The sequence below is a fragment of the Pyrenophora tritici-repentis genome, chromosome 8 (genome assembly GCF_003171515.1).
Source record: "Pyrenophora tritici-repentis strain M4 chromosome 8, whole genome shotgun sequence".
Taxonomy (NCBI): domain Eukaryota; kingdom Fungi; phylum Ascomycota; class Dothideomycetes; order Pleosporales; family Pleosporaceae; genus Pyrenophora; species Pyrenophora tritici-repentis.
This window is the reverse complement of record NC_089397.1, coordinates 564,135-578,789: the sequence shown is the minus strand read 5'-3', so window position 1 is coordinate 578,789 and position 14,655 is coordinate 564,135. Positions and strand designations below refer to the sequence as shown.

At 51.1% G+C, this 14,655-nt stretch overlaps 8 protein-coding genes across 8 annotated transcripts; 4 read left to right on the top strand and 4 right to left on the bottom strand.

Annotated features, from left to right (window-relative positions):
- Nucleotides 1-819: 819 nt before the first annotated feature.
- PtrM4_136700 (SerA, Phosphoglycerate dehydrogenase and related dehydrogenase) lies at nt 820-2,405 on the top strand (the record flags this gene model as incomplete). Its single annotated transcript, XM_066109310.1, has 4 exons — nt 820-1,024; nt 1,188-1,535; nt 1,759-1,978; nt 2,051-2,405. The coding sequence occupies 4 exons, from the start codon at nt 820-822 to the stop codon at nt 2,403-2,405; spliced, it is 1,128 nt and encodes a 375-aa protein (XP_065960232.1).
- A 200-nt stretch (nt 2,406-2,605) lies between these two features.
- PtrM4_136690 (DUF846 domain containing protein) lies at nt 2,606-3,395 on the bottom strand (the record flags this gene model as incomplete). The annotated part of the gene is made up of 3 exons (XM_001938267.1): nt 2,606-2,763; nt 2,852-3,187; nt 3,290-3,395. 3 exons carry the CDS (start codon nt 3,393-3,395, stop codon nt 2,606-2,608), a joined length of 600 nt encoding a protein of 199 aa, XP_001938302.1.
- Nucleotides 3,396-3,664: 269 nt separating this feature from the next.
- PtrM4_136680 (CitE, Citrate lyase beta subunit) lies at nt 3,665-4,735 on the top strand (the record flags this gene model as incomplete). The annotated part of the gene is made up of 2 exons (XM_001938268.1): nt 3,665-3,701; nt 3,804-4,735. The coding sequence occupies 2 exons, from the start codon at nt 3,665-3,667 to the stop codon at nt 4,733-4,735; spliced, it is 969 nt and encodes a 322-aa protein (XP_001938303.1).
- Nucleotides 4,736-4,806: 71 nt separating this feature from the next.
- On the bottom strand, nt 4,807-6,394 carry PtrM4_136670 (uncharacterized protein; the record flags this gene model as incomplete). Its single annotated transcript, XM_001938269.1, has 3 exons — nt 4,807-5,016; nt 5,067-6,037; nt 6,085-6,394. 3 exons carry the CDS (start codon nt 6,392-6,394, stop codon nt 4,807-4,809), a joined length of 1,491 nt encoding a protein of 496 aa, XP_001938304.1.
- Nucleotides 6,395-7,014: 620 nt separating this feature from the next.
- PtrM4_136660 (CysK, Cysteine synthase) lies at nt 7,015-8,118 on the top strand (the record flags this gene model as incomplete). The annotated part of the gene is made up of 5 exons (XM_066109309.1): nt 7,015-7,017; nt 7,076-7,194; nt 7,242-7,861; nt 7,908-7,977; nt 8,025-8,118. The coding sequence occupies 5 exons, from the start codon at nt 7,015-7,017 to the stop codon at nt 8,116-8,118; spliced, it is 906 nt and encodes a 301-aa protein (XP_065960231.1).
- Nucleotides 8,119-8,792: 674 nt separating this feature from the next.
- PtrM4_136650 (uncharacterized protein) lies at nt 8,793-9,341 on the top strand (the record flags this gene model as incomplete). The annotated part of the gene is made up of 1 exon (XM_001938271.1): nt 8,793-9,341. The coding sequence occupies one exon, from the start codon at nt 8,793-8,795 to the stop codon at nt 9,339-9,341; it is 549 nt and encodes a 182-aa protein (XP_001938306.1).
- A 366-nt stretch (nt 9,342-9,707) lies between these two features.
- PtrM4_136640 (Abhydrolase-4 multi-domain protein) lies at nt 9,708-12,109 on the bottom strand (the record flags this gene model as incomplete). The annotated part of the gene is made up of 2 exons (XM_001938272.1): nt 9,708-11,549; nt 11,900-12,109. 2 exons carry the CDS (start codon nt 12,107-12,109, stop codon nt 9,708-9,710), a joined length of 2,052 nt encoding a protein of 683 aa, XP_001938307.1.
- Nucleotides 12,110-13,261: 1,152 nt separating this feature from the next.
- PtrM4_136630 (RNA-binding protein (RRM domain)) lies at nt 13,262-13,868 on the bottom strand (the record flags this gene model as incomplete). Its single annotated transcript, XM_001938273.2, has 5 exons — nt 13,262-13,329; nt 13,381-13,505; nt 13,558-13,664; nt 13,729-13,801; nt 13,849-13,868. The coding sequence occupies 5 exons, from the start codon at nt 13,866-13,868 to the stop codon at nt 13,262-13,264; spliced, it is 393 nt and encodes a 130-aa protein (XP_001938308.2).
- Nucleotides 13,869-14,655: the final 787 nt, after the last annotated feature.

Below are 14,655 nucleotides of genomic sequence, written 5' to 3'. Positions count from 1 at the left end.
CCTAGTTCGTTCTCGTGCACGATACCCTTCCACACCAGGTATATTGTTCTTACGCATAAATCAGCCGAGATCTGTAATCAGAATGTGGGGTATTGTCGGCTGAATGGGTTACCACGCACCCATCTGCTTTCCGCCTATGCTATACTTCACTACATGCAATATAGCCTCTTTATCTGATGTAAGTAGCGTGAAGTAGTCAGACGTGTGACTTCCTGCACACCAGCATTGTCCCATGCGTCAGCTTCAAGCTCTATCCTTGGGGTCTTGGGTTGTGCGTGGTAGGAAGTGATGGGATCCCGAATGTCCACATTATGCCATTTCCAAGTTTTCGATCAATTCATTCCTTAGTCATAGCATTGCCTTTGGTACTGAGGTCCTCCCCAGAGTTGTACCTAGCGTCTACGCACTACCACCACCCTAATACAGTAGAGCAATTCAAGATTTGGCTATGACATCGCGCGAACGTCTGCGAGCACTCCTATGTCTTGTTCGTCGTTTCTCCAAACGTCCATGATGAAGTTCGTGGACGATCACTGACTCGAAAATGTTTGTAAAGTCAAGCCTCGCATTGCGTGATCGGCCGAATGTTTCGCAACGTCATTACGTATAGAATAGGAAAGACCACCCACTATGTACGCGTATCAATTGTTCTACCCCACCAACGTTATCGTAACCAAACAACGCGGACTTCTCCGCGACAAGATCCCCGCTTCCACCATCACGCGTAGCCATTTCTTCCAAGCCTCAACTACTACGTAACCTGTTCTCTGCACCAGTCAGCGATCAATCAACCCCACCTCACAACGCTACATCGCGAGAATGGTCGCAATGGGTGGCGGACCAGAACTTCCGTCCCGAGGCACGCCAAAAGAGAAGGAACTCGTATTGTGCACGCTACCATGGCCTGAAGAGCGGGCAGCAAGAGGCATCAAAGCCTTGAAAGAGGCTTTCGACGATGTGGAAGTAAAGTACTATCATTCCAAGTATAGCAATGGAAATGCAGAGTCACTTGTTGTTCCTGACGGTAAGTGACCATGTCCGCGCAATGGTTGTAGTTGTTTTCGTACCACGTTTGGCGCAACGGGGCTGCATTCGTGTCACCGATCAGTGCATACAACAAGGCTTGTTACGTTGACATGTTTTCTATGTTCTCCGTGTACGACATTGGAAACTAACCCTACAACTAGATGTCCTTCGACGCGCAAACTACATGGCAACACTCTTTTGGCTTCCTTCTTCACCAATGTCTATCCCACACACCAAACTCATCCAATTCTATTCTGCAGGCACCAACCATGTTAGCAATCATCCCATCTACACTGACTCGGAGATTCCATTATGTTCGGCAAACGGTGTCCACGGCCCCCAGATCGCAGAGTGGGTCATCATGATGGATTTGGTCCATAGTCACAGCTACACGAAGCTATACGATAACCAGAAAAAGAAGGTCTGGGATCAGGCAGACGGCTCGAACGTTAGCGATCGAGTCGGGAAAAAGGTCGGGATTTTGGGGTACGGAAGTATTGGACGGCAAGGTATGTTGATCACTTCCTCTAGACCCGGCGACGCGAACTTGTTAGCGGATGCGGAGCCGTCTCCAACATGTCACACGCATAGTCTTGTTGGTTTTTTTCTTTTCCATCCGACTTCCGGTCAAGCTATCGTGCTGACTGAGTCATGACCATCTCGTTCTATTCCTACTGCACACGCGCTTCCCCTCTCATGAGACAGTAGTTCTAAGCTAACTCACGCATGCAGTCGCTCGCGTAGCAAAAGCGATGGCCATGGACGTGATAGCGTACACTGCATCGCCCCGCAAAACCCCCGAATCCAAGCGCGATGTGGGCTACATTGTGCCTGGTACTGGAGACCCTGATGGTAGCATCCCCAGTGCATGGTACAGTGGAACCGATAAAGCAGCCATGCACGAGTTTTTGAAACAGGAAATTGATTTACTTGTTGTCGCTGTACCTTTGACGTAAGTGGTTGATTGGTTTCGGTCAAAGGTTTGATACCCGCTTTGAGCACATGGCTAACATGTGGTTTGCAGTAAAACAACGACACATCTCCTGTCTACTGAGGAGTTTGAGCTCTTGCACAAGTCGAACCCCAGGGGTACTTATGTTGCCAATATTGCGCGTGGTCAGATCATTGACCAAAAGGCCCTCATCACTGCTTTGGAGCAGAAGCAAATTAGTGGTGCAGCGCTCGATGTCACGGACCCGGAGCCGTTGCCAAAAGACGATCCACTGTGGGAAGCACCAAACGTGCTCATCACGCCACATTGTAGTGGATCAACAGACGTCTATGCTGATCGAGCATTCCAAGTGCTGATCGAGAACATCAAGAGAGACAGGAGTGGGGGCGATTTGATCAACGAAGTGAATCGAAAGAGGGGCTATTAAAAAAAATAGCGTCCTGCAATGCAATGTAGACATATTATGCGTAGTGTCAATAGATGATCGGTACAGGGTATAATAAATACTCCGATAGACTCCACATGAAACAATCCTGTATTCTGCTGCAACTAGTCATACAGCTCTGCTTCTCCTCGCTTCCCGCGGCATTTGTAAAACCCAGAATGCCATGAGCCATTGGTTGTGTATCATCGTCTGTTGAAGATGCCCGACAGCATGTTACTAGCCAGACTACTCGCGAGACCAGAGCCATACATGGCATTTGAAGCAAAGCCCGTGGCCTGGCTAAACTTGTCGCATCTCGAGAAGGCGAGCGTATTCGTAATCGTAAGGACGAGCGCGATGACTGTCAAAACTGTTAGTCTCTCCACATGACTCTCTCTTATCCCAACATCCCCATCCCTACATTCCCACCCCAAAGAATCCATACATACCAACAAGCGTCAACCAAATAAACTCCAAACTAATCAACGCCACAACCGCCAACACAACCCACAGCACAGGTTGCGCATACAACGCCAGCCAAAAAAACCGCTTATCCGTCGCATTAATCTGCCTGCCCGTCTCCGGGTCTAGACTCTCAAACACCCACCGTCCGTCACCCGTGTTGACGTCGACTTCGTTCCACCACCGCAGGCCCACCAGCCGCCGGCCAGCAATGTTCTTGAGGTAGTAGAAGTCCATGGCTAGCAGCAGGATGGTGATGATGAAGATTAGGACGAAGTTTGACGTTAGGAGACGTAGGCCGAGGAGGTAGACTATTAGGGATGCTGGGAGGGGGGTGTTAGTTGTGGCTTGGTAGTTGGGGGAGTGTATGTGGATAGGGAATTGGGGTGCAGGTGCAGGTGCTGGAGATGCTAGATAGCACATACAGATGCGGAAAAAGAGAAACGTAAGAAGTGTAATAGGATGGCTGCTTAGACGCCAGCTCAGCGAGCCAGGTGCCGGCGCTGTCGGAGCGGTTTGTGCGGGCTCCATTGCGTTTTTGCGATTGTGTTGGAGGGTTGTTGTGTTGCAATGGGACAGGATGTGAGCTTGGGTGAGCTTCACGTGGCTACATTTCTCAGGGACCCGGAAGACGCGTCGGCGATCGGCGTTTGGTGGAGCTTGTCGCATGCGAGCCCGCGTTTTCCCCGCACGTCATAGTTGGCTTTCGCCGAGGTGTGTGTATATCGCGATTGAGAGTTTGTATCCTTCAATTGTTTTTAGTGGTTTTGCGATTGAGGGTTGAAGTAGCTGTAGACATCATGGCTGCACCGATTATTCGTAGGGCGTGCATGTATGGTATGGAATTGACACTCCCTTCTCCTCCTCTCCTCCCATCCCAAGTCCGTAGCGCAGCAAGCCAATGTCTCAAGTACAGCAACAACTAACATGCGTCCACAGTGCCATCTTCTTCGAAAAAGATGCTGGAAAAGTCCTTCGCCATGCATGCCGACAACGTAACGTACGACCTCGAAGACAGCGTCGCCCCCCACATGAAAGCCACCGCGCGCTCAAATCTGCGCTCCATCCTTTCCACCCAACGTCCCTCTGGCATAAAAGAAATGTGCGTACGCATAAACAGCGTCGACACTGGTCTCGCTCTAGACGACTTGACGGAAGTGCTCAAGGGCAAATATCTCGACGCCATCATGCTGCCTAAATGCGAGAGCGCTGCGGACCTGCACTTTGTAACGGACGTGATACGGCATCTGAGTCCGGAGCGACATCCAAGTAACACTTCAGGGCAGAAACAGGGACAAAGGGAGCCAGTGCGTATAATAGCGCTGATAGAAAGCGCAAAGGCGATTCAGAATCTCAGCTCCATATGCGCTGCGTCGCCGTACCTGTCAGGCCTAGTGTTCGCAGCCGAGGACTTTGCAAAGGATATGAGTCTGACGCGTACGCCTTCGTTGATGGAGTTTCTATACGCGAGGAGTGCGATTGCGACGGCGGCGCGGGCGGCAGAGTTGCCGTCGACGATTGATTTGGTCTGCACGAGTTATAAGGGGGACGAGGGACTGAAGACGCTAGAGGAGGAGTGTCTGAATGGGAAGGGTCTGGGGTTTAATGGGAAGCAGTGTATACATCCGAGTCAGGTTGCTGTGTGTCATAAGGCGTTTAGTCCTGGGGAGAAGGAACTTGAGTGGGCGGCGAGGGTGGTGATTGCGGATGAAAAGGCTAGTCAGGCGGGGAGGGGGGCGTGGACATTGGATGGCAAGATGATTGATGCGCCGGTTGTTAAGAAGGCGCATGCGGTGCTGAAACATGCTCAAGTGTGCGAGATGGATGTTAGCGCTGTGAGGGAGAGGTGGAAGGGTCAAGAGCCCGAGTAGCTGCGAATTATATGCTGCTACTTGTATTCCTACATGCTTCCCTTGCCCGGTGAAGCTCTACGTATGTGTTACTACACGGTGATCATGACGCTTGCGTTCTTGTACCAGCTCAGAAGCGGGTTGTCTCCGTTCTTTGTAGTCGTTTCTGCAATGTCTGCTCGACCGGCCATGAAGTCTTCGTGAAGATATGTGCGGGCGAAGCGTCCCGTTATGGCGGTATACATGGGTTCCATGACTTCAAAGTCAGTGGGGAAGAGGATATCGAAGTAACCTTGGTGGACCTGAATTGTGTCAGTGATTGCTATCATTCAGCTACGACATCAAAACTTACAAGAGGGGTGGAGACAGGAATCATCTGCCTCTTGTACCTCGTCTGCACCACGGGCGCATTGATACCCTCGACCGAATCAGCCAGTTTGTGAAAGTCACTGCTGACCAACTTGTGGTTTGGGAACTTCTCGTACATCGTATAGAAGAACTGCATGAGCTTTGTCGGTATGTACTCTGGCGTACTCAAGTTCGAGCGAAACGGTACCAAACTCCGCAAGTTCTGCATTACTCGCGAGCCTTGTAGCGGATGCGGGTATGCCGTACACGCAGCGTGTCTGCGCTTGAGGAACTTGGCCGCAAGAGGATCAATGTTGCGTGAATAGTGTTCGAAGAGTTCGCCACGGGGGTCGATGACGACTTGGGATTGGTATGGCATGCCGGTTTCAAAGTCGTACTTTAGTGCATCATGAGCGAAGTTGTCGAAGACTTCGAGCGCGAGGAAGTAGCAAGGCGAAGAGACGTAGACATTCCAGTCGAAGATGCTGCGATTCACAATCTCTACTTTGTCCGAGTGACCTCGTGCGTATGCGGAGTGGCCCAGACCTTTTTGTTGGAGGTCGGCCAACTGACTGGAGATTTCGATAATCTTGAACTTTGTCCGCTCGTACACTTCTGGATGTACATCTCGTATGAAGTCCAAAATGTTCAACATCATGGTTCCGTTACCCGCGCCCATTTCGTATATATTCAAATCGTGATATGGGTAGAAGTTGTACTTATAGTCTTCGACGAGGTACCGCGCGATGGCTTCACCATAGTAGGGCGAGAAGAGTTCGGTCGGAGTATGCCAGAGCTGGCGTAAGTCATTTGGTTCTTGGTAGTCGAGTTCGTCTTCGAAGGCTGTGTAGCGGTGCCGTAATTGCTGGAAGAACTCATGCTCTGAGCTCATGGCGTTGAACTCGAATGGGTCGCCCGGTGAGAAGATGACTACTTGCTTGGCGAAGTAGCCATAGTTTGGATTATATAGACTATCTGCTGATATATTAGCGCAGTCCGTTCAGATCAGAGGGTCGTCCCACCATCTATGAAATCTCGCAACAGCATCTTGACTCTCCGCGGGCGTTCTCTTCTACTCCGCAGCATGTCCGCCGTAACCATTGGATATCTCTCAAACTCCTCGGTCCTCTCTTGCGGAAATGCATGCTTTCTTGGAGTCCATCTGCTCTCACGCTTCGTCTCCCCCTCCCCCAATCGTGTGGCCTTCCCTCTCCTTTGGTGGTGTGGTATGCGGGCAGCTGCGAGAGTTGGACGACCTCCGCGGGCAAGACATTGCGATGCTCGGTGCGAGAACAGCTGGCGGAAAAGCTGCGCGACGAGAGGCGAGTCCATTGACGCCAATGGTGAGCGTCGTGAAAGCTTCGCGATAATGAGGGAACTTTGGTAGACTTGCGCGAACGCACGTGGTGAGCTTTGCGGGACACTTCCGCCAAGGCGAGGTGGACATCGTCAAATCTCCACTTTCCCGACCATTACTTACGACCTGCATAATTTCAGACTTCTGCCTCCTAAAAATGTTCGATAACACGAGATATTATATTATAGGCGCTTTTCTACTAGGCATCGCCTTGACAACTACATACAACAAAAATTTTGCGAAATTAGAGAATCAAGATGCGGGCTCGAAATTATCTCTTGAGGAACGCAGAAAATTAGTGTCGAGTCTTGCAAATATTACTGATTTGGATACTCTAAAAAAGAAAATATCTCAGCTTGAGAGCTCTTTGGGAGAAAGCACAGGAAATGTCAAACAAGGCATTGAAGGATGCATAGGCGACACTCCGCTCATCAAGATAAAGTCACTTTCAGAGTACACGGGATGTGAGATATTCGCAAAAGCTGAGGTAGTGACCATGGGCCAATTTCATGGTTATTTTGCTGATGCGAACGATTAGTTTCTGAACGGAGCGGGTAATAGTCCAAAAGACCGAGTTGCTTTGAGCATCATCGAAATGGTAAGGATCAGACACTACAAAAGATGCTGCATTTTGGACCAAGTACTCACAGTAACAGGCAGAAGAAAAGGGGCTTCTCATCCCACATTCTGGCGACACTATCTACGAAGGTACGGTAGGAAGCACTGGTATCTCACTAGCTGCGATATGCAGAGCACGAGGTTACAAAGCGCACATGTGAGTTGTCCACATGATGTTAGGGCATCCCGATTGACAAGCGACAGTTGTATGCCAAACGACATGGCAATCGAAAAGTCCGATCTCCTCTTGAAGCTCGGTGCTGAAGTAGAAAGAGTACGGCCAGCACCCATCGTAGACCAAAAGCAATTCGTCAATCTTGCACGATCACGGGCGGAAGAACATACTGCTAGTTCGGAGAAACCAGGACGAGGACTATTTGCCGATCAATTCGAGACAGAAGCGAACTGGCGCGCGCACTTCACAGGCACCGGACCAGAAATCTACGAACAAACCGGACATCGTGTGGATGCATTCGTTAGTGGGGCTGGTACTGGAGGTACTATCTCTGGTGTCGCCTTGTTTCTTAAGTCAAAGCTACCTGATATCAAGGTCGTTCTTGCAGACCCGCCAGGTAGCGGCCTATTCAACAGGGTCAAGTACGGTGTCATGTTCGACCCCAAAGAACGAGAAGGAACACGGCGGAGACATCAAGTTGATACGATTGTTGAAGGTATCGGCATTAACAGGGTGACGCACAACTTCGACGTCGGTCGAGAGCTGATTGATGATGCAATCAGAGTCACTGACGATCAAGCGATATCTATGGCTCGTTGGTTAGTCGAGCACGACGGCATCTTCGTTGGAAGTTCTAGTGCTGTGAATTGTAAGTTTTAAAGTGTTTAGCAAAAGACCAAGCTGACTCGTGGAAGGCGTCGCTGCCACGAAGCTTGCAAAGTCGTTGGGACCTGGCCATCGCATTGTCACGATTCTTTGCGACAGGTAAGACAGCGCCTGGTTATTTAGAGGCTAAGCTGACATTTTCAAAGCGGTGCGCGACATCTGAGCAAGTTCTGGAAGAATACAGAGCCCATCGGTGGCGTCGACAGCGACGTGTCTCTTCAAGCCATTCTCGACGCTTGAGACATTGTCTACTACACGACTACAGATGCCTCACCAAGACCAAAATTTCACCTCTACAGACAAGGCAAGAGACCGTTTCGGCCAGCAAGATTCTACCAGATTTGTTGATCGCATCTGAAACGATATGCGCAGCCGCATTCTGATTCTGAAAGATCCGCCAGCGCATCAGTATGTCAGCGAACAAGCCACCACATCTCGAACAAGGACGATCAGTCCCCGCCTTCTCCGAAGATCACCTCCACAGTGAAATGCCCAAACACTGTGTAGCGGCAATCTCTCGTTCTTCAATCGAATACAATGGACAAGTGACAGAAGCAAGGCAAAGATTCTACACTTCACAAGAAGAGCCTTGGAGCCAGAACACCATGTCTTAGGCGTCGCAATGTCGTAACAAAGAACAAATCTCCAACAATGCCCATTATCTTCTGACACACCCTTTGTGCGTTTGTGACCTCTTTATATACTGCCAGCCGACCCCCAACCCTGCCCGCTTTGCTGCACAGTCCTGGCTACTTATCCCCTTTGCAAACAACCCGCAACGCAATCCATTTTTTCTGCAGCACAAACTTTTTACCTCTGTCCATTCTGCAAAATTTCGAAGAAGAAGAAGAAGAACCTTACCAAACCGGGCAGAGAAGGAAGCAAGTCAACCAGTCCTCCACAAACAAGACTCCATGCCTACCCACCGCATGAGCACTCAAAACGGCATCAACAAAGCAAACCGGCTCCCACCAATCCCACGCAAAATGTCCCTCTCCACCCGCAACCCCGCCCTGGCCCAAAAAATCTCCCAAATGCGCCTAACAATCGCACCCATAGTACATGTAGAAACCGGTCTTCCCGCCCCGGACTACCCACGCAACATGCTCTCCCTCTTCCTACTCACAGAACCCCAACTAGACGCCCTAGCAGCCTACTACTCACAATCGCACATCTCAGCCCTCACATACCAGTACCCGGCCACGATGAACTGGCAGCAACCTTTTTTGGAAAAGGGTGAGAATCTGGCTGAAGATTGTAAGCTCGATGATTTGGAGAGGTTGAAGGTAAAGATGAGGATGTTTGCGAGGTTTATTGGGATGAGGGGCGCCGAGACGCCCGAGTGGGAGTATGAGAGGCAGATTGAGATTTTGGGGAATAAGGTCAAGAGGAGTGTTAGGGGGGAGGAGGAGCACGGGGTTGCGTTGAAGAAGTTTTTTGGGGGCATGGGGAGCCGGTTTTGATGGGTGAGATGGACATTTGGATATGTTTCTTTTGAGCGTTGTTAGCGAGGTGGCATGTTTGTTCTAATGATCAGACGCCAGGTAGCGTCCCTGCATACGTGTTTGATAAGATCTTGCAATGCATACTTTTGTTAGTCATCTGGATTGTGTCTCCATGGAATTCCCTTGATCTGCTGGTATTAGCGTGTCTAAATCTGTCATGTTTGTGATAATGTGATGAAGTGATATATTTGTCGTTTCGAGAGAAGCGAAGCGAAAGAAGTTGAAGCAATGTATCCAGTGGTTTATCTACGTGAGTGTACTTGCAAAACTATTCTCACAGTCATACATACAGCTCATTATCCTCTCCCTCCAAAATACAGCACTCTACCAATGAAGATCCACTGCCAAATTCGTTACAACCCTCCCCTTCTCACCATCCGGCACATTCAACCCAAACGCTCCACTCCTCACAACATCCCTCTGCAACCTCAACCCCGCGTCACTTAGCAGACGCCGCTCCTCACGCCCCAAATCCTTGTCTCCAAGCGTCTTAACATTCCCACTCCCAAGCTCCGGATCATAAAACGGCGACTTCGGATCCGTCGAATTGAGCGAATAAGGACTAGCCGGCGGCACACAAACCGTCCCATCTCGCGGCAACACGCCAGATTGAAAGTACCTCCTCACATGCGAAAACAGACAAGGATCAGGCGAGGAAATGGAGCAGTGACCCGCATGGTCGCTTACCAAAAGACTGCTGCCGGGATACAAGCTGTGCATTAAGCGGCCGCTACGCAAGGGTGTAACCGGATCAGCAGTGTTACTGATGAAAAGAATGGGGTGTGAAGTTTCCCCTCCAACAGGGCCTTCAAACGTGTATTTTGCGTGGATTTTCCAGGCTGCGCAGCGCATCGCTAACATGGACCAGAAGGAGCCGCCGGTGGAGGACAGGGTGTTTATGTCTTTCCAATACTCGATAAATTCGGCTTTGGTCATGTCGGTTCGGTCGATGCCGTCACCGCAGAGGACGGCCGTTAGGGGCACGACGGTGTCTAGGATGTCGAGGGATGAGGAGTCGTTGGCGGAGCATGAGTAGACGTGCGTGTAGTGGTAGGCGTCTGCTAATTGGTCGATGACGGGGCCGCCTCCGGCTTCGATGGCTGAGAGTAGGGAGGCGAGTGCTGGGAAGAAGAGACGGGGTTGGTAGACGGACGTAAACATGAGAATTTTGAGGTCAGACCATGTGAGGAAGTCGGGGCCTTGTGGAGATATGATGGCGAGAGGGTCGTGGTATAGGGAATCGATGATTTTCTGAGAACGCTGTTCTATGTCTGCAACGCTGGAGTTTGCGGTTGCCAAGGGACACTTGTCAGGTCCTGCGTGGTAACAGAAGGTATAGAAGGATTTCATGGCCTTTTCAGTGTCTGTGAGACTCCCGTTTCCGAGAGAGTTCTCATAGTCGTATGTACTGACAACTCCGTCGAGAATGACGCGCCCGACACGCTCGGGGAACATGGAGGCAAAAGTTGAGCCAAGGTAAGTACCGTACGAGTATCCCCAGTATTGAAGCTTGCTTTTTCCTGGAACGTATTTGGTATCACGTCGATTACCAGTCTTGCGAGCTAGCTCTTTTGCAACGTACTCAGCATGTCTTTCGGTAATCTCCAGCATGTCTCTGGCAACAGACGCTGTCGACATGTACTGCTTGATATCCGGGCCATTCTGGTCTTCTTCAGCCAGTTTGCAAGATGCTCCAAACGCATGGGTCATAGACCACAGTCTACCAAGAGCTGCATCTGAGCTTCCTATAAGACCTTCGTTTGTTTCCCGTAGATTCCACGACCATGCCGAGGGCTGATCGGGCATGCACCGGGCAGCAGGTTCGGTCCAACCGATGCCTCGAGGGTCAAAACCGATTATGTCAAAGTATCTTGCATCGGCAGGCGCGTGTTCAGGCTGAAGGCCATGATCTACAATGGCCTGCACCGATTCTGCCGTCGTAAGTGCAAACGCTGCGCCAGCGCCTCCTGGTCCACCAGGATTCAGCAAAATGGGCCCGCCATATCGTGGATCATCCACAAGAACTACAGCCGGTAGCTTTGTGATGGCAATACTAACGGTATGGCCGGGATAGCTGTCGTTGAAGTAATCCAGCGGTAAACTCAATTTCGCACATTCAAAGCCATCAAAGCACTTGTGGAACGCCAAGTGCTCAGTCGCCGTTATCTGGGGGCTTGATCAGTTTTCTTTTCCAAATGGCTAGTGCTGCGGATTGAGATGGTCTCAATATGCTCTTTGATGACTAAAACTGGGGTTGTGGGCCGCGCAGGTTGACAAAGCGGCCATGTCGTTGCAGTGCTGGGTAGCCGCATGTAAGTTCAGCCCACCAGTTACGATCGTTTTCTCCATAAAGGACGCACACAGCGTTTGTACAACAAAGAATATCAAGCAATGAAAGTAACCACCTGCCGTGCAACTCGGAACAGCCATGTGATTCGATGTGGTAAGATAAGACGCATGGTGGGTCCGAAAACACGTGCGCTGTGCGACACTCAAGGAACAATGTCTAAACATACCTCATTCCACTCAAAAGCAGCATGATGCGAAGCAAGTTCTATCCACGGAACCAAGGGGATCTTCCAGCTCTTCAATGCAGGAAATATTGCATCCACTGCTGCAAAGCAAACAAGTGTGACGAAAGTCGCAGAGAGTGCACGCCACCAAACCTTGGGCCTCGGATGCTTGACCGGCGCTGCTGCATTGTCCAGCCCGTTCCAATTCTTCATGATGTGCTTGATTTCGGCCCGCTACAAAGTAGGGCAGGGAAGAGGGATGCGCCTTGTTGGAATTGCAATTGCGAAAAAGCAGCAGTGAGGCGGAGGCGACAGCCAGCGTGTCCTGTAGTTGTTCAGGCATGCTGACCGGTCGCCTTACGCGATGATCACTGCCAGGCAGCAGCAAAAAGCATACAGTTGTAGTGCAGATGTAGACAAGCTATAGTCTGGAGTGCGCATGATTACCCGTAGCCTAGCAATCACTTGCAGAAACTTGCCTTTGTACCGTGCACTGGCGCTGCAGCTTATTAGGAACTGTCGGCGGCTACGTATGCAACATGCAGCAAACGTCACAATGTGCTGTGTCGGACTGCTTGCCGCATTTTTCTTATGTGCTCAGGGTGCATTGCAGTGCATCAAGGTTGAGTAATGGACGGCTTCTCTCCAAAGTGCCCAGGAATTTGCGTGGCCACCGAGGATGGTGTCGTTCAAACTTTACTCGCACTTTGGATGCACCATTGAAGAGGGCAGAGCCGCATCCAAACGTTGACTTGGGGTCAGTCCGTCGATTCTAGATATTGTTATGACATTGGATGGTGGTATTGGTAGGATACATGTCTTCACTCTCTTGTTCAGACCTTGAAGATCACAGCTTTTTGATATTGCTAGCCACCAGAACTACAGAGAGACTCCAGTGAACGTGTGTAAAGGAATCGACATTTTTCGCACGACAAGTACAGAGTAGCAGCACCTCCTGATTCAATGGGTATCTCATCTCTCAGTACCAACCACCCTTACTGCCATTAATAACCATGATATGAGACGTCCGTGAGAAGGACAATGCCCGGTTGAGGAGGAGCAGTGTCGGCTAGCGTCCAGATGATCCTCTTGTAGGACCAGGGCCATCTCTGGGGTCATCTTGCCCTCAGCTAGCAGATTCGCCCCTTCCCGTCATACTAATCGCACAAGACCGGTGGACGAGGGTTCGTCAGCGTGTTTACCACTGCTGGCCACCACCCTGACCACCTTCTTGACCGCCACCGTAGCCGCCCTGTCCACCACCTTGGCCGCCGCCGTAGCCGCCGCGAGATTGGTATCCGCCGCCGCCACCGCCGCCGCCCTGGGATGGACCCCATTGACCGCCACCGTATCCTTCTTACACAGTTAGATCTTCACTGAAATTGTAATGGGCAAAGGATGCTTACCACGGCCACCGCCGCCGCCATAGCCACCTGAGAAACTTGTCAGAAAAGATGCAGGAATACGTGATTGAAGTGACTTACCTCCTTGCTGTCCTCCGTAGCCTCCACGGTATCCACCACCGCCGCCTCCATAGCCGCCACCACGGGGAGCGCCGCCGCCAGCACGGTCGGAGGCCTTGTCGACACGAATCCTACGTCCGTCGAACCTGTAAAAATCAGCAACTTGGTCTGGGCCGTCAACGTCGACGAAGAACCCACTCCTCGTTGTTCATGGCTTGCATAGCAGCATCGGCCTCGGTGTCTTGCGCATAGCGAACGAAGCCAAAGCCTCGGCTACGGCCAGTATCACGGTCCTTGACTACGACCTGTCGCAATGTGAGCACGTCTCAATGGCATGCGACAAAAGCCGCTTGTTAATCAATCACTCACAGCTTCTTCGACTTGACCGAACTCCTCGAACTTTTGACGGAGAGCTTGGTCGTCGGTATGCCACGCAAGGCCTCTGTTGAGCGTCAGCGGGGTTCGTAGTGAGGTAAATGGCGCACTTACCCAATGAAGAGCTTAGACATGCTGGATTGATGTCTGGGTCGAACACTGAACGGTCTCAATACTAGCTCTCGCAACTCGAAACAATACGCGCGATACAAAGAGGCTCAAGACAGGTAATGACAGGAGTTGAGGACGAAGGAAAACTTCAGGAAGGCGAGGAATCCATCGCGGCTTCCCGTGCAGGCAATATGTAGCAACGTGACGGAACGAACATTTAGTCTTGTAGCACCAGGCTGGATGGGTATCGATGGGGCAAGCGAATGCTCTGAAGAGTTAGAAGAGGGAGAAAGTCGGCTGCAGGTGCTGGTCGCAATGTGATGGGCACAGGTCGAGGAGCAGAGATAGTGAAGCAGCTAGGTTGGCGGGGCAGGCGACGATATGAGTACCCCTCCATCAGGTGAAAGAGCGCTAACTGTATCCAAAGACCAAGGTTGGCGCACGGACGGGATAGCATAGGGGCCCGGTTTATAGGGCGCGACGTGGATGGACGGCAGCCTGGCTGGATGGCTGGATGGCTAGCTGCAATGTGCGTGGGTGTGTATCGCAGTTCGCAGCCGGCCTGCAGCAGGGTGGACGGAACTGGCTCCTCGCAGCTCGCCCATACAGATGCGCAGTATCCATGGCCGCACCTGACGGTGAGGTTGGGCACATGTTGCTTCTGCCACACATGTCGCCAGCAGGCTGTGCTTAGTCTGTCCCGTGTCTGTCTGTTCATGCTGGGTATATGCAGGCTACGTTAGCCTGAGCTGGTCCAAGACCCAATGGCATGGCAGAGGACGAGACTGAGAAATAGAATTTTTCTGGTAC